The sequence below is a fragment of the Elephas maximus genome, chromosome 10 (assembly GCF_024166365.1).
Source record: "Elephas maximus indicus isolate mEleMax1 chromosome 10, mEleMax1 primary haplotype, whole genome shotgun sequence".
Lineage (NCBI taxonomy): Eukaryota > Metazoa > Chordata > Mammalia > Proboscidea > Elephantidae > Elephas > Elephas maximus.
Window position 1 is genome coordinate 88109848 of NC_064828.1, and position 23971 is coordinate 88133818.

The 23971-nt window shown below is 48.6% G+C and overlaps 1 protein-coding gene across 4 annotated transcripts in view; it reads left to right on the top strand.

Annotated features, from left to right (window-relative positions):
• Window positions 1-12521: 12521 nt before the first annotated feature.
• Window positions 12522-23971, top strand: part of JDP2 (Jun dimerization protein 2) — a 42252-nt gene continuing 30802 nt past the window's right edge. The window contains exons 1-2 of one of the 4 annotated variants that reach the window (XM_049898048.1): window positions 12522-12737; window positions 22709-22932. In XM_049898048.1, the coding sequence (XP_049754005.1) occupies window positions 22732-22932 (201 nt within the window). In that variant the 5' untranslated portion in view covers window positions 12522-12737; window positions 22709-22731. The other 3 variants (XM_049898047.1, XM_049898046.1, XM_049898044.1) reach the window with 3 other exon arrangements.

Consider the following 23971-nt stretch of genomic DNA (forward strand, 5'->3'; position numbering starts at 1 on the left):
ACACATGGCTTTACACAGTGGCTGAAAGGGTGCTGGGTTGATGCCCTCCTTAATCGAGCTTTCTCCGTGAGACTATGCCTACTGGGCACCATGGCTTGGAAAAACTGAGAGGCCAGTCACAAATAAGAAACCTCCAAGGGCCAGAAACACATGGACATTAACCCCTTAGTTCCTAGTACCCTGGCCAGATTTCCAAATGGGCTTAGAAAAACTGAATTGGATGGGTAATATTTACAGTGTACCTTGGCTTCCTACTGCTGCTGTAACACAAATATTACAAATGGGTGGATTTGTTGTTGTTAGTTGCTGTCGAGTCGATTTTGACTCATGGCAACCACATGTGTGCAGAGCAGAATTGCTCCATAGGGTTTTCGAGGCCGTGACCTTTTGGAAGCAGATTGCCAGGCCTGTCTTCTGAAGTTTCTCTGGGTGGGTTCCAACTGCCAACTTTTCAGGTAGTAGTCCAGCACTGAACCCTCTGTGCCATTAGGGACTCCCTGGGTGGGTTTAAAGAACAGGAATTTATTTTCTCACCTTTCAGGAGACTAGAAGTCCAACTTCAGGGCACTGGCTCAATGGAAAGGCTCTTTCTCTGTTGACTCTGGGGGAAAATCCTTGTCTCCTTCAGCTTCTGGGGCCCTGGCATTCCTCCTTGGTTTCTTGGGAATCCTCACATGGCACCTATCGTCCCTTCCCCTGCCCCCCATTTGTGCTTCCTTGTCTCTGTGTGGATGTGGCTCCTTAGAACTCAGAAGTGATTAGGTTTTGGATACACCCTATACTGATATGGCCTCAATAGCATAGCAATGAAAATCCAATTACCAAAGAGGGTTACATCCATAGGTATTGGGGTTAGGATTCCAACATATATTTTGGGGGGACACAATTAAATCCATAACATAGCGCAAATCAATTACATGACATTTCTATTCCCAAAGTGTCTTTCTTCTATCGCTTCATTTTATTCTTTTGTCAACCCAGTGAAGAAGGTAAGGAAGAGATTACCAACCAGCCACGTGACACTAGGAAATACCCTTACCGAGTGCTTGCCCAACTCAATGGCTAAGTGCATCCACATGTGGTCTCCTTTAGTTCTCACGGCGGCCCTGTTGTTGCTGTCGTTAGTTGCTGTGGAGTTAAATCCAGCTCCTGGCAACCCCCTCTGTGCAGAGTAGAACTGCTCCGTAGGGTTTTCGAGGCTGTGACCTTTTGGAAGCAGTTTTCTAGGCTTGTCTCCAGAGGTGTCTGGGTAGATTCAAATCACCAACCTTTGGTCTGGTAGTTGAGCGCTTAAGCATTTGTGTCACCCAGGGACTCCATAGGGTGGCCCTATGCAGTAGGAATTAGGATCTTCACTTTACCAAAGAGAATCATGAGTCTCAATGAAAAGAATAAGTTGTGGGCTGGAATCTGAGTCTAGAACTCTTTCCACCACCCCAGACTTCCCATTTCACTTGACTTTTCTGGATCTCAGTTCCCTTAGACGGAAAATAATGGGATTATAATACGGAATCTCTAAGGTCAATTTTAGTTCAAACTCCAAATTCTATGAATATTACCCTTTGCCATTAAAAAATGACACTGAGGCACAGAGGTGATCTTTGTCTAAGCCCACATAGGCCAAGTGTAGGTGAGCCCTGTTCAAAGCCAGGTATCTGGGCTTCCTTCGTATTGCTCAAGCAATGGAAAGTCGGGGTGGCGCCTGGTACTAGAGACACAGGTCAACACATTCCAGTCCGGTTGGCTCCAGTGCCCTTGTCTTTTCACCTTCTGGGCAGTCTCAATTTCTGCCAGCAGCTTGTCCCTCTAAAAAATTTCCAGCCTCCCCTCTCAGGTAAGCAGGAGCCTGAGACTCTGACCCAGGCTGGGGTTCTAGGAGTCAAGACTAGACGCCTTGCCAGGAGAGACCCACCATAGCATCTCAGAGCTCCTGTCCCAAGTGCTTTACAAGCAGCAACTCAGTAAATCTTCATACTACCTATGTCACTCGGGCATTATCACCATCTCCGCATTTTAATGGTGATGAAACTGAGCACAGGGCAGTTGAGTAATTTGCCCAAGGCCACACAGCTAGCTAAGTGTCAGTGCCAGGATGCAAACAGGGGCAGTCGGTTTCTAGAATCTATACTCTTAACCACTATGCTCTACTGCCTTGCACGATGTGTCACCCTCAAAAGAGGAGGTAGCAAGGTGAAAACTAAGGATGCGGCCGTTGATGGCAACCTAGACACCAAGGTTTAGGATACTCCTTGATGAATGGGCCTGGGAGAGTTACGGTGGAGCAGTGGTGTCTAAGGAGATGCCCTGTGGTGCTGAAACTATGACCTGTCAGGGGGAAGAAAAGTGGGGGGGAACACCCTCCACCTCCAAGCTAGGCTCCAGGGGGGCTTTTTAAAGGAGCCTTCCCCTGTGCAGTGCACGGGATGGGCCTGCAGGCACCAAGCTGATTAAAGGTTTCTGACAAACAAGAAGTTTGGTTCTGATGATTTTCCTACCTGTCTTGTAAAAAAAAAAACTCACAAAAAAACAAACAGCTGCTGTTGAGTTGACTACAACTCATGGTGATCCCGTGTGTGTCAGAGTAGAACTGTGCTCCATGGAATTTTTTCTTATCTTTTTGAGGATTCAGAGAATAAGATTTTATTTGGGGTGATTGTCAAAAATATCTGCGGGGGGCAATTCCTGTCTAACCATCCTTGGCTTTGGAAACCCTGGTGGCTTAGTGGTTAGGAGCTATGGCTGCTAACCAAAAGGTTGGCAGTTTGAATCCACCAGGCGCTCCTTGGAAACTCTATGGGGCAGTTCTACTCTGTCTTATAGCGTCGCTATGAGTCGGAATCGACTCGACAGCAACCGGTTTGGTTTTTTTTTAATCCTTGGCTTGCAATGGTGTCATGTGGCTACATGTCTCTTTTAGCTCTACCGAGTTTTCTTTTTGATCTCCCCCAAGGTGATTCCATACTGCTGACTTTGTCCAATCATTCCTGAGGCTTAAAAATTTTTTTTTTCAAGGTAGGGTTTTCAATGACCACTTTTTTGGAAATAGATCACCAGGCCTTTCTTCAGAGGCACCTCGGGGTGTACTAGAACTTCCAACCTTTCATTAGCTCTTGAGCATGGTAACCATTTGCACCACCCGGGGACTCTGTCTTGTAACATCCCGTAATTCTCCTTTGCCACTTGTAAATATTTAGTTAATTAGTCATTCACGTAAGAACTGGACCAGCCTTGTTCATCATTGTGTTTTCAGAGTCTTCCACATATAGGCAGTCAAGCATTTATTGAATGGACAAGGAAAAGTCTGACCCCGTGGCTTGAAGCATGCTCCCAAGTCCTTCGGGAAGGATCTTGATGGGAGAGCACACAAATAACAAACTGGCATTTGAGGAAGTATTTGAAAGGAAAGGCAGGCTTTAAAAATGAGGAAGGAGGGGATTAGAGAGGTGTATTTTAGAGATAGAGAACTGGCAGGAAGGCGTGAGGTAGGGGAAATGCGGCATAAAACCTGAAAGGGAGCCTGTGCGCTGGTCGTGGCTACCAAAGGAGCCCTTGTCCTTGGCCTCCCTCTGGAGGGCTGGTGGCCTTCCTCAGCTCCCTGTCCCTCAGGCAAGCGCAGGGCTGTCTCCTTTTACAGGGTGAGTTCTAACTGTAAACATTTTCTCCTCATTTCCTGAGGACAGCATATTTCCCTCAGGTTTCTGAGGATGAGCTACTTCTCCTGTCACTGTGAAGAGTTTCTTTGAGCCCAGACTAGGGAATCCCCCAGCCCAGGGGCTGGGCTTGGAGAGCAGGTTCTCTGAAAGGCACAGTAAGGCTGACTGAGGGTGGTGTGCTTACAAAAGCAGGTGTCAAAACATGGCCTGGACTACCTGGAAAAGCCCTCCTAGAAGTGAGAATCCGCCGCCCTCCCCACCATTCTCCACACCCTCCGCTGGCCCAGGCCCACACAACAGCCCAGTCATAGCGGGTCCCTTGGCTCCTTCCCACACCTCCGTCTACCACACCGAGATTGCTGAGTGTAAGAGGAAACACCACCTCCCGCAGAAAACCTAGGGGACTTTTTTCCCCCTTCAATAAACATTTGCTGAAATAACTTTTTATTGGTGGTTGTTTTAAAGCACACAGCAGAAAAAGAGTCCTGAGAATTATTACTGTCATAACTTTCGTTCAGCTAGATCCGTGTCATCAACATGGGCCTCGATTTCCTCATCTATAAAACATGGCCCCTTCCTCACTTCCTGATTCCATAGGCCTATGGGGCACCAGGAGTGAGTGACTAACAATTACGCCCCTGCTCAGCATTAGTTCAACGTGTATTCTTTAGGTGCCAGGAGTCCAGGCTGCTTTCTACATTATTGGGCTACAAAAGAAATGGTTTCTTGGTCCCTGCCCATCATTTAAGTATTCACTGAGCATTAACCATAAGCTCACATATGGTAGGTGCTCGGGTTGCTATGAGTTGGAATCGACTCAATGGCACTGGGTTATAGGAATTTTAGAGGAGCTCCGGTGGTACAGTGGTTAAGCGCTTGGCTGCTAACCCGAAGGTCGGTGGTTTAAACGACCAGCTACTCCGCAGGAGAGAAGATGTAGCAGTCTGCTTCCATAAAGATTTACTGCCTTGGAAACCCTGTGGGGCAGCTCTACTCTGTCTTACAGGATCGCTATGAGTCGGAATCGACTTGACAGCAATGGTCGGGTTTTTTTTTTTTTTTTTTAAATAGGAGTTTTAAAAGATAAGTTTAAGATGTTGTCTCTACCTCTGAGGTAACTTCAAGCATACTGGAATGACAATACCTATGTGAAATCAGGAGGACAATTTAAAACAGCGTATGATTAAGTACCGGATCAATGGGAAGTCCTACTTAAGGTCAGAAGAGGGAGAAATCACTGTGGGTTTGAAGGATCTAAGAAGTATCCACAGAAGCAGGGCTCAGGTGGGCCAAAATGTAATGTTGATGGTTGATGACGATGATGTGGTAGATACCATCAAATTTATTGAGGTCTTAACATGTGCCAGGTATTGACATGGCACTTTATTAGTATTGTATCAACTTTCTGATGTAGGCCCCATCATTACCCCCATTTTACAAAAGAGGAAACTGAGGCCCAAACTTTTTATCAAGGAATCTGACCAATCCATAGCAACACCTCTGGGGCTGGGAAGCAGGGATTGAAAAGAAAAGAATGAGTGGGGAAGGGTCTTCAATCCCTCTAAAAGCAGCATGCATGGGTGCTAGGTAGAAACATTTTTGCAGTGTAATGCCTACATTTTTAGATTAAGTTCCTTCTTTTAAAAATGACTTGAGGCTTCTTGAATATACGTTCCTGAGGTTTAATGTACCTTCCAGATTTGAGCAAAAACAATGGACTCACGTCAGATTTAATTCTCTGTGTTGTATTTGACCATACTAACCAGCCATTTGGCTTCCATGGCACTGCGGAAGCCTGTGTTGATAGAAAAGGATTTGAACAGCCTTGGATTCTCTGATTCCGACTGTACCTTTCTTCCTTTTGTCTTCTGGGGCACCCTTTGACCTCTAATTGTACTTCTTATTTCTCTAGCTCATTAATTATCAGCATCCCCTAAGCCTGCTGAGTCCTAGACCAGTTTCTGTTCACTCATCCATTCATTAACTCAACATATTTTTTAATAACATATTATCTGAAATTTAATGACTAAAACATTATCTGTGGTTTAAAGGAGTTTGGTGATTCTATCTACAATCCTGGTGTCAACTTCTGGGACCACATGTATATGGGTGGCTTACACAACGACATCCCTGACATGGATCATGTATCTTCTCTCCAGGTGTTTTCAGGGCTTATTTTGAAACATAACACTGGAAGCAGAACTCATCTGGTTTTCCTTGAATCACTCAAGTCCTCATTTCCTCATTTTTTTAATGAGTATCATCCATCTTCCTGGGCTTCTAGTCTGTCATTCTCTATGGTCAGGGATGGTATCTTCTTTTTGCTTTGCCTCCTCAAATAGCGTGACACATGATCTGTGGCTCATAGGAAACATTCAAACAAGATCGTTCAACTCAATGATTTAAGCACTAACTGAACCGTGAGTTGCCAGAAAACAGCTCAGTGAGCTTCTGAGTTTAGTCTCTCAGATGGCTGAGTGGTGTTTGATGGATGAGGCAAGAATAGTAAACAGATAAAATTCCATGGTGTCAGTTCAGCAGTCCTTTATAGGCTTGACTCTGGATGATTTTTATTCAAATATTCTTCAGCATTCTTTTGATGGCAAGTGTCAGAAAACCCAACTCAACCTATTTTATCGAGGAAGGGACTGTACTGACTCCATCACTGTGAAGTCCAGAGACCAATCCAGCATGTTCTCATGGCACGTAAGGCTCAGGGCCTCAAAGGACAATCTCACGACAGTTGCTCTCTTTACATGTCTTGGTTCTCTTTTCCTCTATGTGTTGGTTTCTTATTCAGTCAATCTCTTGTCACATGACTGGAAAAATGACCACTGACAGCCACAAGCCTACACTCTTACACTTGTGTTTTAAAGGAAAAGTAGCTCCCCTCTTTCTCAGCATCCATATATCAAATCTCAGGGAAGACTCTGAGCGACTCTGTTTGTGTCCATCCATGATCCAATCATGGTGGCTTGGGAAATAGACTACCCTGATTAGCCGGCTCAGGTCACATACCCACATGTGGGTTGGGGGTGATGGGACACCAGAATTGGTACCCCTCCAAGGCCACAGGATGTGGGAGAGGGGTACTTCTTCAAAGAAAGGAATGCTGAAGAGAACAACATATGTTCACTATACCTTACCTGCCCCATAATTTTAACCAGAGAATCTACTATCTCTTTACCCTCCAAGGAAACCCTGGTGGTGTAGTGGTTAAGTGCCATGGCTGCTAAGCAAAAGGTTGGGAGTTCAAATCCACCAGGTGCTCCTTGGAAACTCTACAGGGCAGTTCTACTCTGTCCTATACCATCCCTATGAGTCAGAATCCACTTGACGGCAGTGGGTTTTTTGGGTTCGGTTTTATCCTCCAAAGCTTTACTGTGTTAGGAGATTAAAGAGAAGATGCTGTGCTTTCCCCAAATGTGGCTGTGTTTCTAGGGGTGCTGATTTATCCTTAAGTATTTAGACATGTTGTTGTAGCAAATTCTTATTGGCGGTTATTAGAAGAGGAACCTTCCTATTCCCAACCCACAAATTTTCTTCTCAGATACTTCAGCCTTCAATACTCACACACACACACAAATTTTAAACTAGCCCATTCAAACAATCACTACCATGTAAGTTCTCCCTGGCCCCTTCCCAAGGAAGAAAGTGGGAGGCTTTTTCTCCTGGTGTTTCCTGGTTGCTGTCTGATTGATCACAGAAGAGCAGGAGGAAGAAACTGTATAAGCAGGTCTCTATAATTTGCTGACTACAGTAGTTCGAATAGTTTGAACTTCTTGTTTAATTTCATGATACCATCCTCCTGCCCTTCATCCTAATAGTTTTCTATAGCTTGTATTTGCTTTTTTTTTTTTTTAATTAGCAGATCAAAATGTTTTTTAAAATTTTGTGATAACTCACTGGTTCACTGGGGTCCCTTGAAGGAGAGATGTTGAGATTGTGTCTGTCTGTTCTAGGAGCTGCAAAACCAAATACCCCCAGGTGCCAGAAAGGCCATACAAATGAATGAAGAGGTTGGGTGGAGACTGTGTTAAACTGGAGTGTTTCAATCTCCTCTCCAGGGGGCAGCTTCTAGTGGGCTCGGCCCATTGTTGTCATAAAAAAGCGAATGCTTTGACACATACGAATTGTTCACTGATACCCGGCCGGGCGTCCTTTTCCTCCATGGTACATGGGTGGACTTTGGAATTAGGAATGGTTGTGTGACTTGCTTTGGGCAATGAAATGTGAGCTAATGTGGTGTGTGTCACTCCAGGAGGAAACATCTAGTTGTGGGTACTTGGAACTTCTCTACCTCTCTCTCTTTCCGTGCCATGGTGACCACGGACGTACTTGTTGACATGGAGGTGTAATACTGAGCCACCAACTGTAGGACTGCTGCCCTGGAGAGTCACCTAGATTCATAGTTGTCCTATGTGAGTGAGAAATAAATCTTTCTTTTGCTAAGCACTGAGCTTTGGGGACTGTTTGTTACTGCAGCACAACCTAACCGATCTTGAATATTACCTTGTTCTAATATTGCCTGACTTTGATTTTTTTTTTTTCCAGAGAGGTTAGAAATTCAGATTTTTGTGTGAAATCTTTGATGTGTAAAAGAAAAAAATTAAGGTTGAGCCAGCAAAACAAATTAAGCCTGCCAGTTACTAACCAGTTGAACCAGGTGCCATGGAGTCAGCTTCAACTCATGGTGACCCCATGTGTATCAGAGTGGAACTGTGCTCCATAGAGTTTTTATTTTTTTTTAATATTTTTGTTTTGTTGTTGTTGAGAATATACACAGCAGAATATGCAGCAATTCAACGATTTGTACAATTCAGTGACATTGATTACATCATTAAAGTTGTGCAACCATTCTCACCCCCTTTTTCGAGTTGTTCCTCTTCCATTAACATAAACTCACTGCCCACTATGTTTCTTATCTAATCTTTCCAGTTGCTGTTGTCATTTTAATTCCATAAAGATAGATCTTAAAAGAGCACAATGCTCAAAGCAGACATTCATTACTGGTTAAGCTAAACTGTTGTTTGATTTTAAGAAGACTTCAGGGGATGTTTTTGGTTTAAGGTTCAAAGATTATCTCAGGGCAATAGTTTTGGGGATTCATCCAGCCTCCATGGCTCCAGAAAGTCTGCATTCCATGAGAATTAAAAGTTTTGTTTTACATTTTCCCCCTTTTGGTCAGGATTCTTCTACAGGCTCTTTGACCAAAACATTCAGCAATGGTATCTGGACACCATCCAGTTCTGGTCTCATGGCAAAGGAGGAAGTTGTTCATGGAGGCATCCATAGGGTTTTTGATGGCTGATTTTTTGGAAGTAGATCACCAGGCCTTTCTTCTGAGGTGCCTCTGGGTGGATTTGAATGCCTAAACTTCCAGTTAGCAGCACAGCATGTTAACCATGTCTACCACTCAGCCAGTTACTAGTTTGTAATTTTTGCTCTACACAGTTTGAGTAGAGAATAGAGCAATTAACAAATGATTTTTATATTGTATAATCCTATTTGAATTCTTACAGTGCTTATAATCTGTGTTGTATAATGAGCTCTTAGCTACACTTGGTCTTGTTCATTAGTGTTCAAGTCTATTCTCCCTAACTAGATGGGAGATAGAGATAGGTGAGGAATCATGCCTTAAACTTGTGTACCTCATAATAGATTTTCAATAAATACTAATATAAATACTAGTTGTTTGATAATTACTCAGAATTATCACTTTCTCCTCTGATATTGGAGGAGCAGGTCTGAGAATGAATTATTTTACTTTTTTACTTTACTTTTTCCTCTTTGCAAACAGCTTGGGATTCAACAATGTCCATTAAACTTTAAAGCATAATAGTGCAAATAAGATAGAGATGCAAAACCCAGTGTATCAGTCAGGACTTCTAGTTGCAAGTGAGAGGAAACCTAAATTCAAACTGCCTTAGGTAAGACATAAATTTACTGATTCCTATAATAACTAAAAACTCCAGAGGTAGGAATGACGTTGGCCGGGGTTGGATTCAGGAACTCAGACAATGTCATCAGGAATTGATCTGTCTTTTCTCCATTGCTTGGCTTTACTGGGAAACCCTGGAGGCGTAGTGGTTAAGTGCTACGGCTGCTAACCAAAGGGTTGGCAGTTCGAATCTGCCAGGTGCTCCTTGGAAACTCTACGGGGTGGTTCTACTCTGTCCTACAGGGTTGCTAGGAGTTGGAATTGACTCGACGGCACTGGGTTTGGTACGGCACTGGGTTTGGTTTTTTTTTTTTGGTTTGGCTCTACTGTTCTCTGCTCTTCTTTGCATTGGCTTCACTCTGAAGTAGAGGCCCTCAACATGGTAACTTCTGGCAGCTTCAGGTCCAGTGGAAAGAGATTCTCTCTTCCCAGCAGATCCACAAAATCCTAGTTTAATTGGATACACTTGGGATATGTGGCAATCTTTGAGTCAGTCCCATGAGGCCTGAGGGTGGAATATAGCTATTGGTCAGGGCTGGGTCACTTGTCCATTCCTAGGGCCAGAAGATCAGCTTCATCCAGTAATACAGGGAGAAGCAGACCAATCTCTGCATAAATGAGCTGGTTTGTGGCCTCTTCTCCCAGCCACTCCCAGAGAGGCCTGGTAAGGGGCAATGTAGCTGGAAGGGAGAAGGTCTTGAAGCTGGATTTGCACAGCATTTTACATAAAATTGAAAAGCATCCACATCAAATAATGGGGAGGCCTAGCGGACATAGAGGAAGGAGGGGGCCAAAGACCCCCAAGTTAGTCCTTGGTGCCACCACTGGCCACCCCTATAGCATATTTAGTTCGTGGAGGAAGCAAAGCCCCAGTAGGACTGCTGGTGGCCCAGCCACGATTCAAAGTAGGCCCTGGAGAGGACCTGCTCTAACCATAAAAAAAACCATACACACTAATTAGTAGTCCCTGCACATAGATCAGTTTAGTTTTTTCAAAGTCCCAGGTGAAGACGCATAAAGTAATATTGCCCCTGTTCAGTGTTTTCTTCCATATAAACGTCCAGACCTCAGCCTCATGGGGGAAACATCATAAAGCAGTTTCACAGGACCCAGCTTTGATCTTTACACTGTAGTAAAGGTGAAGTTGGCCTTTCTGGGGCTGAGGGACGTGCGTTCTTCAACAAGACTATCAAATTACTACTGGTTTTCCAATGCATATTCTTTCAGGGTCTTACTTTCTTTTTACTTGCTAATGTTTTGAGGGAGAGAGCTGATGGTGAAGGTGAAGATGGTCAGGAAAGAACAGTCCTCTCACCTGGAAAGATCTCGCCGCGCTGGGGAAATAAGGAGACTAAAACTTCACTGTACTCCCATGAAAAGGTCCCTGGGTGGCGCAAATGGGTTGTGCTCAGCTACTATCCTAAAGGCTGGCGATTCAAATCCACCCAGCAGCACCAGCACCAAAGAAAGTCCTGGAGATCTGCTTCCGTAAAGATCACAGCCAAGAAAACCCTCTGGAGCAGCTCTGCTCTGTAACACATGGGGTCGCCATGAGTGGGAATCAACTCCACAGCAATGGGCAATGGGTTTGTTTGTTTGGTGCTCACACGAAACGGACATGCTCGTTCTGCTTTGCTCACTTGCACCCATCTGTCTCAAGCCTCTGTTGTTCTTTCACTCTAAGCATCTGCACTCCAAGAAGGCTCAGCTTTTTCTTTCACTTCCTTTCTTTTCTGGCTGATGACCTGACATCACTCTGAGAAGGAGGTTGAAAGTCACGGAGTATAAACACTGTCACCCCTAACTGGCATAGGCAGAAAGGTAGGGGGTTGGTCAGGCACTGAAGGGGTGGGAAGGTAGAAGCCTCCAGCCTCAGTCAAGGTACCAGGTGCCACATTTGTGCCTGAGGATGGTTGTGTCTCTGTCTTTACATACCAGAGGGTATCTTGAATGTCACCTTCCCTTTCCTCTGGATCCTGCTTCACCACCTGCTTCTCTAAAAAGATGAAAAGGTGGGAATGGAGATGGCATGGAACTGGAATGTGGAAGAAGGCTGTTTGGTCTGCTGAGGGCTGGGTCTGCTCACTGCTGTGTCCCTGAGAGGAAAGGAGTGGCCTCTGCAGAGCTGAAAAGCCCAGGGGTCAAAGTGTGGGAGCCACAAAGAAGGTCCAGGTCTTAGGCTGCAGGCAGCTCCAGAAGGGCCTTGGGCATTGGTTTTTAAAGCCCCAGAGAGAAGGGGCTTTAAAAGAGAGTAGAGCAGGACTCCTGCAGGGAACCAACCCCAGGGCTTAAGGAGGCCTGTGGTGGTGAGGTGGGCGAGTGGGTAAGCTGAGAGGCACCTAATTAATGCCCTACTCCTTTGGGAGTAGGAGAAGTCCACAGAGAAATAAAACTGCCTTGCAGATCATTCTCTCACTCACTCAATCCTGAAGTGTCCAAGGATGAAATTGTGCTGAAATCCTCTCTCGGTTTGGGAGAAAGCGCTAAGGACTGAGGAAGGTGGCTCACCACAAGCTAGGCTTCAAGGAGCTGTAGGCTTGTCCCACAGCCACCTTCTCCTTTCGCTCTCCCGGAGCTGCGGCTCTGTCTCGGGTGGCAGCGGGCGGCCGTGCGCGGGGGATGTTCTTACATAACCGCTCGCCGCGTCCTGCTTTCTCGCGCGCTCCTAGCCCGCGGGGTGGGCGAGCCGGGGAGCGCGACGGAGCGCGGCCGCCCCCTCCCTGAGCAGAGGGCGCGAACGGCGGCGGGGGAGGCGAAGGTCAGTGGGTGTGAGGCGCCGGATCCACACCCCTCCCTCCCCTGTCCCCTCCTTCCCTTCCTCTCCGTCCCCCTCTGACGTCTGGAGCTGGCAGCTCGGCCGGTTCCGCATTCCCGACCCCTCCCCGCCGCCCAGGGGCCGCTATATAGCCGGGGCTGATGCAACCCGTCCCGCCGCCCGCCACAGCCTGCGGGAGGGACGCTCGGTGGCCGCGACGGGGGGTGCTGGCGGCAGCGGACGCTGCGGCGGCGGCGGGGCTGGCGCCGCGGCGGCTCCCGGGCCGGTACTGGCCTGGGCAGCGGGCGGCAGCGGCGCGGAGCGGGCACGGCGCCGGCAGCCGGGCCCCGGCCCCGAGGGCGCCGCCTCCGCCCGCGGCTTCTGCACGGTGGGTGCGAGGACGCGGGGGCTCCCGGCGAGCGGGCGGCGGGCGGGGCGCGGGCACCTGGGACGGTCGCCCCCACGCGGGCGGAGCGCGCAGAGCCGAGACCCGCTGCCCCGTGGGAGGCTCCTCCAGCCCCAGGATCCTGAGTTCTCCCGGCGGGGGCGCGACAGCCCAGCCCCTCCCGCCAGGCGCCCAGGAGCTGGTGGCTCCCCCTTGGTTCCCGCCCCAGGACGGCAAGCTCTGTGCGCTCCTCGGGCTGCCGGGGCGCTCCCTCCTCCCTTCCGCACTCTCCTCCCTCGTCCGTTTGCCGGGAGGTGCTCTCCTCGGGCCGCAGGGCAGGCGGGGTGAGTGCAGAGAAAACTGCCCGGGGAGACGGCCGTGGGAGTGCACATGGAGGGTGAAAGGCCAGGGAGGTGCAGAGGGTGGTGGTGGAGGGATGACAGGGACCTGCTGGAAAGTCGTGCCTACCCCGGTACCCCTTCGCAGGGAGGAAGCGCAACTCCCGGAGAACCCGGAGTAGGGTGCTGAGAAAGGCTCGGGGTTCCGATCCAGGGAAAAGGGCTTCTCGCAGGGCCGTGACCCCGGGCTTCTGGACTAGGAGACTAGGAGGGGGCCTAGGGACGGCCTGGGTCTCCTTTGGGCTCCCCGCCCCCCATGCCGGGTTACATAAGGAGACAAACCCGCTCCTCTAGGTAACCAGCCCCTCCTATCTGGCCCAGCCCATTTTAGAAAGCTCTCTTCTGCTCTTCTCTCCAAGGAGACTGGGGAAACTGGGCCTGTGCCTGGACCGCTGGACCCTGGGGTGGTAGAACCAGGCTTTGCCTGGGTCAGTAGGAGGGGCTGGAAGGCGGGGAGACCTCAGCCCTTAATTCTGCGGGGATGGATGGGCCATCGTGGGGCTGGCGCTGGAGAAGCTGGTGGATGGGGAAAGTCAGCTGACCCCTTGGGGCAGCCCCCCTTGCAGGTTGCCTGACCCTTGCCCAGTGTGCTGCCCTCCCTGCTGGCATCCAGAACCTCCGCTATGGCCTGACCACAAGTGCTTAGGGCACACGTGTTCAGGTCTGCCTCTCAAAATGGTCTTGCAGACTGTGTGTGTGTGAAACCTGGCTTAAATTTGATGGGCTCTTGCCAGGGTCTTAGTTTGGGGACGCTGTGGTACCTGCCAAAGTGTCAGCAGTTCGAATCCGCCAGGCGCTTCTTGGAAACTCTATGGGGCAGTTCTGCCCTGTCCTGTAGGGTCGCTATGAGTCGGAATCAACTCGACGGCACTGCATTTTGGTTTTTTTTTTTTTGTCCTATAAGACCTTGATATGAACTGTGTTCACCTATCATTTCCCTTCCCCCCAGCCTCCCTCCCTGAGGGTTTTTAAAAACCCCTCCCATTGCTTTCATCTTTCCAACAAATCTGGCTGCAGCTTGGATGGACAGCTTATCTTCCTTTGCAGGTTTCCAGGGGAGAGTTTAACGAGGTATCAAGTGTAAGCATGGCTCTGATTTTATACCAACCTGAGGACGGGGGAAGAGTAGCAAGATCTATTCTCGTGCCTCTGAGTGGTTGAGGTTTTGCCTCTTCTGTTCCCCATCTACGCTGGCTCTGGTTCAGAGTGGCAGGCAGCTCCAGAATCTTTCTGAAGAACTGGGTGCTGTGTGGTTTGAAGGACTGCTGCAAGGCATGGGAGTGGAGGCCTCTGACTTTTCTCCTGGGCTGGTTGCAATCACCTCCAGGGTGATGTGTACATAAGTGGTGACATCGTCCACTAGGGAAGGGTTTGGACAAGGAAGTTGGTCTCCCCACTCATTCACTGGCTAGCTTTTTCAGCCACCAGGGAATGCTTCCCCTGTCTCCCTGCGCCTGTTGCTGTCTCCCCCAACCTGTTTGCAGGATGTGTGGGCATCTTTTCCAACCTGCAGAACCCTTGGCAGAATGAGAAGGGCTGGGCTCCCCAGGCCTTGTTTGTCGTGGAGCTGCCGGTGTTGCAATGGGCTACTCTCTTGAGAGTATCTCTGCTTCCAGCTCCACTCTGGAAAGGAAGGGGCCGACGCAGTCTAGGCTGGCCTGCTCTGTATTCATTCAGCCCCAGCTCACTTGAGCAATCTGAGCCAGGGCTGAGGGCAAGTTACATTCTTTTCTGCTTTTCTGCTGCAGGATGCAGTTTGCTTTTTTTCCATGTGAATGGATTATGCTTGCAACCAAAATGGGAGGAAGAGAAAAATAGAGTGAGTGTGTATGGCTATGTGTGTGTGCATACCTATATAGGCAGGGGGAGAGCAACAGGCACATTATTTTTCCATTTTCCTTTAATTAAGGCTCTGTGGAGGTGTGTTTGAAAACAGAGGGTCTCCTATGCCTTTGAGGAGGGTGAGAACACTGTTTTGGCTGCAACCCGGGCCATATGCAGCGTATGGTGGCCAATGAAACTGGGCCTGGCTCTTCTGTTGCTTGTCTTGGCAGTCGGTTCCGTGGCTTGTGTTACCAGCTCTGGAACTTAAGGGCTGCCAAGCTTCATGTGCCTGCGTGTATGTGTGTGTGTGCATGTGTGTGTGCACACGTGTGTATGTACACTCTTGTGCATGTGTGTGGTTTGGCCTCACGAAGGCTCAGCAGAGACAAATGCCTTAGCGACCCAGGCTAGGAATTTTCAGCCTGTTTCTTTATACTCAATGCTGGCTGTGGGAGGCCCGGCTAGAGCCCACCGTTCTTGGAGTTTTTTAGTCTATTTTTTTGCTGCAGCCCATGGGATTCCAGCTCTGGATCTCCATTTCCAAACCCTTAGCTTGCAAGTGACTTTTTTTTTTTTTTTAAAGGGCTGAACCATTTATAATACACTGTGTGTATGTCTGTGCTGGGTGTTGTATTATAACTCTTGACACCAAGGAACAGAGATGGGGTGAGGTGGGAGGAGAGGCTAGAACGCCTGCCCCGTAGCAGTAACTTCTTGCTTTTTCTGGCTGCCAGGGACAAGGATCCCTGGCAGAAATCACTTGAATTGTATTTATTGAGCACCTACATTAGGCAGAGGAGAAAGTGGTGTTCACAGGCAGGCCTTATTGGAAGCATCTCTCTGGTCTTCAGGGAAGAATAGGAGCCCCCTGCGGGAGGGTTCCAGTGTCTGTGTAGCTGGGACAGTTACGTAGGGACCATGCCTTCCAGTGTGCTGGTGGCTTCTCTTGGCCCTTCTGACCACTCATTTTCTTCCTGTGATGACCTGAAGAGTGACCCTTTCCACCAGTGCAGGGAAACAGTGGATTGAAGGGCAGAGAAGATGCTGGGCCTCCGCTAGAGGAGGCAGGGGTGGAAACCCAGTCAGTTGGAGGTGCCTTGTTTTCAGTGACCTGTGCAGCTGGGTTCTGGCCAGCAGGGTGGAGGAGACAGGAGACACGGAGGGAGAGAGCAGATGCTGGGCCTCCTTTCTGCACCTCTGTACGCAGCTTGAATGGAGCACCATTTGTTTCTGTTCTTCCATATCTACCTGAAATCAGGATGGCCCTCCCGCTTTGGGATTTAGAGCTGGAAAGGGGGAGAGCAGAGAATCCTCTTCACGTCCATAGGAAGGGGAGATCGTTGTTAGATGGAACAATCCAGAAGGGACCTCGAAGGGTCATCTAGCATTTGTGCCCCTCCCGGAAAGCAAGCCCTCATGGCCACAGGGACTTTGCATTCACTCTGTGCAGGCACTGTTCCAGGTACTTTCCAAGCGTTAACTAATTTAATTCTCTCAGCAGCCACATAGGGTAAACCAAAAAACCAAACCCGTTGCCATCAAGTTGATTCCAACTCATAGCGACCCTATAGGACAGAGTAGAACTGCCCCATAGGATTTCCAAGGAGCGGTTGGTGGATTCAAACTGCTGACCTTTTGGTTAGCAGCTGAGCTCTTAATCACTGCGCCGTGTAGGGTAAATGCCATTATTGTTCTCACTTCACTGCTGAGGAAGGTGAGGCACAGAGGGGTTAGGGAACTTGCTCAGGGTCACAGAGCTAGGAAGGGGCAGAGCTAGGATTCAAACTCAGACCATCTCTCTTCAAAGCTCCCACCCTTAACCCACCATAGCCTCCTGGCTGCAGAGTGTGGGATGGCCATCTGGAGAGAGGGTCTTTTGCTGCTTGCCCTTATTCTCGGTCCTGGAACTTTCTCCATCCCTTTGCTCCTCACCTTTTGGCTTTCCTTGTCCTTTGGAAGCTGGTTGACCTACAATATTGCAGATTCTAGAAGTGAGTTCATCCCAGATGACCCGGTAGCTGCAAAAACAGGTTTGGTGTCTAAGGTCTCCATCCCTTTGGAACATAAAAACCAACCAACCAAACAAAAAAACCCAGTTGCCTTCAAGTCAATTCTGACTCATGGTAACCCCATGTGTATCAGAGTAGAACTGTTGTCTGTAGGGTTTTCAATGGCTGATCTTTCAGAAGTAGATTGCCAGGTCTTTCTCCTGAGGCATCTGGGTAGACTCAAACCACCAACCTTTTGGTTAGCTGCGGAGCGTGTTAACCATTTGCACCACCCAGGGACTCCACCAACAGAGTCAGTACTGTTCTCTGTGGTCACTGACCTGGCACCTTTCTGCCCCACCCCCACCCTGTATGTGCATCCTGTTTCCTCCTGGAAATCTTCCCAGGCTCTGTCTCCCAAGATCTCTGACTCCCTCTTGCTGATTCTCAGTTGCCAGCTGCCTGCCCTTGACTTCCAACCCTACTGTTGCTCTGCAGGCTTGACCCTGTGAACACCCCTTGCTCCTTGGTCTGCCTCACTCACTGTCACTTTCTCCAGCGTGGGGCTGTGCCACCTGTGGCCACTGCACCCACTTACACAGCTCTCCCTGGCTCCGAGGCCAGCCCAGGCCAGCTGCTTGTCTAAAGGGGAGCTAACCTTCTCAAAAGGGCCCAGATATTTTATAACCACCTTTAAATCTTTGTTTCTATGGACAGAAATTTCAGGCTGCAGATCATGTTTCTTTTAACCTGTCTTTGCCATTCTGGGTGACAGTGCTGATTATTTGACACTGTTTTAATAATAGCCCTTTACATATTTGACTCATCAAATCAAGACTGGTATTTATGAATAGACATTCCTATTTTTTTTTAAATGTTTTAAAGTATCTTACAGATCTACGTACAGTAAATAAGTGAAGAAAATAAGGGAGAAAAAAGTTCCTGCTGCCTTTTCTTCGAGCTGAAATGACTCTTCATGTTCGTGTTGCCCAGTAGGGCTCATTTTTTGGACTTGAAATATTTTGAAAATTCTCCTACTACGGTATATTTTTCTACATGTACAATGCAGTGCCCTAAATTGCGTGCCTTCAAGTTCCTGAGGAAGTCTGAGTAAGAGGTACAGATACCAGATCTTTCATTCAGGCTCTTCCTTGGATCAGTCTGGTCCCTGTTTCCTTTAAACTGGCATGTAGGAAGCTGCATCAAATCACCCATAATCTTAGGTACACCACAGCTTAGGGTCCACTGTGACCCTCTGATCCCTTTTCGCCTTATTCATACCCTGCTTGTCAGTCTCCGTCTTGGATCTGGGCATTACCCAGCTTCTCTTCACTGGCTAGCTTCCAGATTATTCCTGGTCAGTGTCCCAAAATTTGCCAGTCTTTTTGGATTCTAGGCTTGTCTTTTGAGGCACAAGCCCCATTTCCAATGTTGGTCTTCTGCCAACGTATAGAACGTGCTCTTTATTTATGCATCCCAGTTACTAATGGAGACATGAAGGGTGTTTATCTGCCCTTTGGACCACTTGGGCCCTGAAGGGAATAAAAAACTCTGGGTTCTTGTCCTAAAGCTTTTAGTGCACACTTCTCCTTTCCTACTAAATTGTTTCCATATGGAACAACCAGATTGAGGGATGATTTCACCTCTTGTCATCTTTCCTATGTCTTCCTTAAAGGACACAAATTCCTCCTGGCTGTTCTTGCATCCCTGCCCCCCGCCCCCCATAGATCCCTAAGTCATGTCAAATTATTTTATTTTTTCAAATCACCAAACTTGCCTTTCAGCCTTAGATCGTCAGCCAGTTCTCTGCAGCTAACGAGGATCCACTTATGAAAGGCAGCCACTCCGACACCTCCCTCCGTCTTCTGCCCCCATCCCTGAGACGTTTAGGAAGACTTCTTGCTGGTGAATGTCAGCTGTTGTGGTTGTCTCCTAGGGATGGCATGTGTTAAGAACTTTGTGGTTTGTATCTGAGCAGTTAGGGGCTTGCTTGCGGGGAGAAGGAAAGAGAAGGGGACTTCTGCTTCTGTAAAGGAAAGTCTGATGCCTGGTCCCCTGAGGCTCATCACAGGCTGTGCTTAGATGGGGAATGGCAAGAATTTATGGGACCGCTGTTCCCAGGGGGTGACTATCCCTCCAGAGGGTTCCACTGTAGTGGAGAATTCATTATGTTTCAGGATCACTTATTAGCGTCACATTTATTCCATCTGCGTGAAAGCAAACAGAAGCGGCAAGCTGAGCCTATCATTCCTGGAACAGAGAGGGGTCTGGCTTCCATCTCCCAGACATGGCTCAGGCGGGGACGCGTACAGAAGGCTCTGGAGTATTTTTTCTTAGGGTCTCCTGTGGGAATGAGTAACCTAGAGGTGAAATTATGGCCTGATAATGAGCATCTAAATTTCCAGAGACAGACCCTTACCCTTCTCACTGAATTTTGCTCTGCCGTGAATTCGTTATCGTTTGTTTAACTCAACATGTACTTATTGATTACCTTCTCTGCCAGAAGCTATGCTAGGCACTGGGGTCATGTGGGGAGAACCACCAGGCCTGGCTGCTGCTTGTCCCTTTGGGGCTTACAGTTCCAGGGCTTCTGGCCAAGGAGGGGCTTTTGCCCTGTGTTTTTGCCTTGCCTTATGCCTTGGGGGTGGTCCATCCGTCCCATTAGGGGTCCGCATCCAGCTGAAGCTCTCTGCTCAGAGCCTTTTCCAGCCTCATAGCACTGTCTGTTTTGACTTGTTAAAAATCCTTTTTTGGGTCACTGACTTCTTGTAGCATTCGTCCCGCTCTGTGAGAGGGGATTTTGTAGGTTTTTTCCTCTGCTGAGAAGGAGATGTGAGTTTCCTGTGTCCATTTGGCTCAGGTAGCCTGAAATCACCCTTCTGCTTGCTGAGTGGCACCGTTGTGCCATGGTGGTCCCTGCATTGGCCCCTTCCTTGTTCTCCCTGGAGGAGAGCTGGGAAGACTTGCAGCTCATCCAGGGTGCCCTGGAGTGGCCTCCAGGTACGGCAGCCTGCAGCCCTCTCTGTGTTGCAGCTGCGGCTCCAGAGGGTGGAGGGAGTAACACCCTCACAGACCCTGGACTCTCATCCAGCTCAAGTTTAGGGAGAGTCACAGCACACTGGACACCCACACGTGAGAGTTTGCAGAGATCATTTCTTTATCTGGCTGCCATGGGTTTGTTTAGGGAACCTCATGCGTGGCGGTTTATGCCTAAACCTGGATCTCTGGGTGACAGGGTGGAAAATGATCTACTGCCTGTAAAAGAACGGTCATCCCTTTGGGCCTGCATCTGCAAGTCCACCGTTAGAGGGTCATTCCTTCTGCTGAAGGTGTTGACACCTCTGGGACCCCCGGAGAGGAAACAAAAAGGATGAGATGAGAAAGCACTGATCCTAAATTCCAGGGACCGGGAGTCTAGCCCTGGCTCTGTCTCTCTCTGGCTGTGTGACATTGGGCAAGTTATTTAACCTCTCTGAGCTTCAGTTTCCTTATGCAAAATGAGGATGTGGTTTAGTTGGGCCCAGGGCCGCCTCCAGCTCTAAAACTATAACTTGATGTGAATGAGTCTCAGATCCTTTTCTGAGACAGCCCAGGGGACACTGGGCACTAAGGAGGGGGAGAAAGGACGTAGGGTGGGAAAGAGGGGCTGAATGGGCCAGATGTGGGGGGTAGGATAGGTGGAGCACAGATGAAAGAGCCTGGAAGCACCAAATACAAAAATCGGTGCAAAGCAGGGAGCTCTGTGAAGATGGCTTTCTGGACAGATGCAGTAGGTGTACTGAGGATGAAGTAACAGGCCTGTTGCTCACATGCACCTTTAGTTAAGCAAATGATGTACAGTGGAAGTCATTGTGGTTTGAGGGGACAAATTCTCATATCCTTCTCTGTTCAGAGTTCAGAACTATTGACAAATAGAGGAGCTAGAGAGGGAACCAAATTTCCTCTTTATTTACTGGCAAAGCTGGACCTGAGGGAGGATGCAGCTTGGACTTGTGGCCAAAATGGCCTTCCTAGCATGTCCCTCTCTTGACATCTAGACCTTGAAACCTGAAGGCAAGGGACTGTAGGTTATCCTCTGGGGCCACTCCTTGGGAGACAGAGCCCGAGACAGCACGGCCACATGAGTACAGCAACTCTGCCTAACAGAGAAGTGTGGTCTGATGGAGGTCAGGCTTTCACCATCTCCACACATATTTCCCTGCATGGGAGGAGGCAGGGAAAGGTGGAAGAATAGGTCAAAGCTTTCCCCTAGGGTTTCTAACACAGTGGAGGTTTTCATGTCATAGCCTTGTGCAGAAAGGTGGGGAAGGGGGGAAGATGATTTCCTTAATGGGACTGGAGCTCAAGAGGAGATTTGTACTAAAACTCTACTTACAAGGCTGCTTGAAAACCAAGGGTGCACATCTGATTTCCATATCCCCAAAACCTGACTCATTATTTGTGGTCAGTAACTGGATGGATGGATGGGTAGATGGATGCGTGGATGGATGGATGGCAAGAGGGCAGAAGGCCTTCAAGGGACCAGATAAATCTGATTTTACTGGCAGACAAGCTTTCTTGACTGTCATTTGTACTTTGAGATGACTCTTCTTACCTACGAGCTTCCTCCAGGACAAAGAAGGAAGAAATGAGAATTCCCTTGGTGTTGACCTGATTTACGTCCTTCCTTTATGCCTGGGTCTGTCTTCCCTTACAGTCATTCTGTGTCTGGCAGAGCTAGAATATGTGTTTGCTTTGAGAATGAAGAGACCATGGAGGAATTTTCTGGTCATGGGTTTCACTGGGAAATCACATGCCGATAAATTCCATCTCCTTTGCCTCAGTCTCATCCTCGTGGATTCTAGATGCACACACACACATACACACACTCACACACATGCCTGAACACACACCACACACTCACCTTTAACTTAGATTTGCTTCGTCTTATACTCAGGGTGCCTTAACAAGTACGCAGACTAGGATGTGTGATGAGGGAAGGCACCATGCCAAACCAAAAATAGCTCCCTCTTAAACAGGTGCAAAGGTGCTTGAGATTCCACAGGTATAATTCACTCTCTTGGAGGTGGTGTGTTGCAGTTTAAATCTCAGCTCCACCAGTTTTAACAGCATACAACCTGCAGCAAGTTATCTTTCTAAGCCCCAGCTTTCTCTTCTGTGTAATGGGCTCTGACCCAATCTTTTGGGGCTCATAGAAAGATTACTGCAATGACTAGGACAATGGGTTTTATGTTTGAGTTTGGAGTCCCTGGGAGGTGCAAATGGTTAACTGCTCAGCTGCCAACCAAAAGGTTAGAGGTTTGAGTCCACTCAGGCATCTTGGAAGAAAGGCCTGGCAATCTACATCCAAAAAATCAGCCATGGAGAGCCCTATGGAGCACGATTTTACTCTGACACACATGGGGTCTTCATGAGTTGGAGCTGACTTGATGACAAGGGTTTTCTTTTTTAATTAGGACTGAGTTAAGCATTTGAGCATTGCTACCTTCCTGCTTTCCTTAAAAAAAAAAAAGCCAGCACTCCACCCATAACCTTGGTGTGAATTATATGATCAAGTTGTCCTCTATAACAGGACAGACTTAGGGGCAGGAAGGCAAGTAGGTAGATGAATAGGGGACTTCAGGAGCACACTGGTGAAAATAGGGACTGGGACCTGGCAGCCATGGGTTCTTTAGGACCTGGCAACCATGAGGTCTTAAGCCCTTCATGAAGCCCCTTAACCTGGCTGACCCCTTTGTTCCTGCTCTTCTCTCCCCGACTCCAGGCTGGACTGCCGCTCCTCCTGCTATGATGCCTGGGCAGATCCCAGACCCTTCCGTGACTGCAGGCTCTCTGCCAGGGCTCGGCCCCCTGACTGGCCTTCCCGGCTCAGCTCTGACCACGGAGGAGCTGAAATACGCAGATATCCGCAACATCGGGGCCATGATCGCCCCCTTACACTTCCTGGAGGTGAAACTGGGCAAGAGGCCCCAACCCATGAAAAGTGAGGTGAGCCAGCCACGTTAGCCCAGGCAGAAGCTGGGGGCAGGAGGCACCCCAGCTCTGGCCCTAACTCGCTACCCAGAGTGTTGTCTGAGGACCAGCCACATCTGAGTCACCCTGCGGCCTGTTAAAAACGCAGTGTCTTGGGCCCACCTCAGACCTTCTGAATGAGAACTTGCATTTTAAGATTCCCTGGGGGTTCATGGATATATTCGATTTTGAGAAGCACTGGGCTAGGGCAGGCTGCTTAACCTGTCTCTTCAAGGAGCAAGGGAAGGATGATAATAATGAATAATAATATCTGGCCATGTCTCTGGGGTGTTGTGAGGATCAGGGGAGATAGTGGAAATGTCCACATGCCTTGAAAAGTATGGAAATGCCAATTTTGGGTTATCTTTAAAAATTATATTGCTAGTGACATCATCGCTTCCACTCACCTGGCCCCAGCCTGGAGCTGACCAAGGGAATTTGGAAGAGACCAGCTTCTTGAGCAGAGCTGGTCCTGACCTCAGTCACCCAGCATGGTACTCCTTAGATGGGGTTTGCAAAGGACCCACACATGGAGCACCTCCCCCACTCCGGCCCCTTGCAGCTGCAGCTCTCATGAGAGCTCAGAAGAGCAGCTTTTCTCTGGGGACCGGTGAGAAGTCTCTAGCTTGGCTCAGCATCAGTGCTATCCATACCCCCAGCCACTTTCCCAGGGCTGGCAATTTGTCCAGAGGCTCCCTTCCCCATGAGACCCCCAACAGAGCCATTTCTTCAGGGGCCTGATAGAGTAGCTGACTGCTTGGAAGGCAGAAGGAGCTGGTGGTGGGAGGTGGAAAGGTGGCTGGGGTGGGGAGGATAGGGGAAGCAGCTGAGCTTCAGGCGTTCGGCAGCTCTGCCAGGGTGGGAGTAGTCACAGGCCAAAAAAGGGTGTCTGGATGGGGGCCTGTCCTTTAGGATGGAGCGGGGAAGGCTGGAAGTTTCTGAGGGAGGGACGCTATTTGTCAATTGTGGTAGATATATATGTAACAAAACATTTGACATTTCAACAACCTTCACA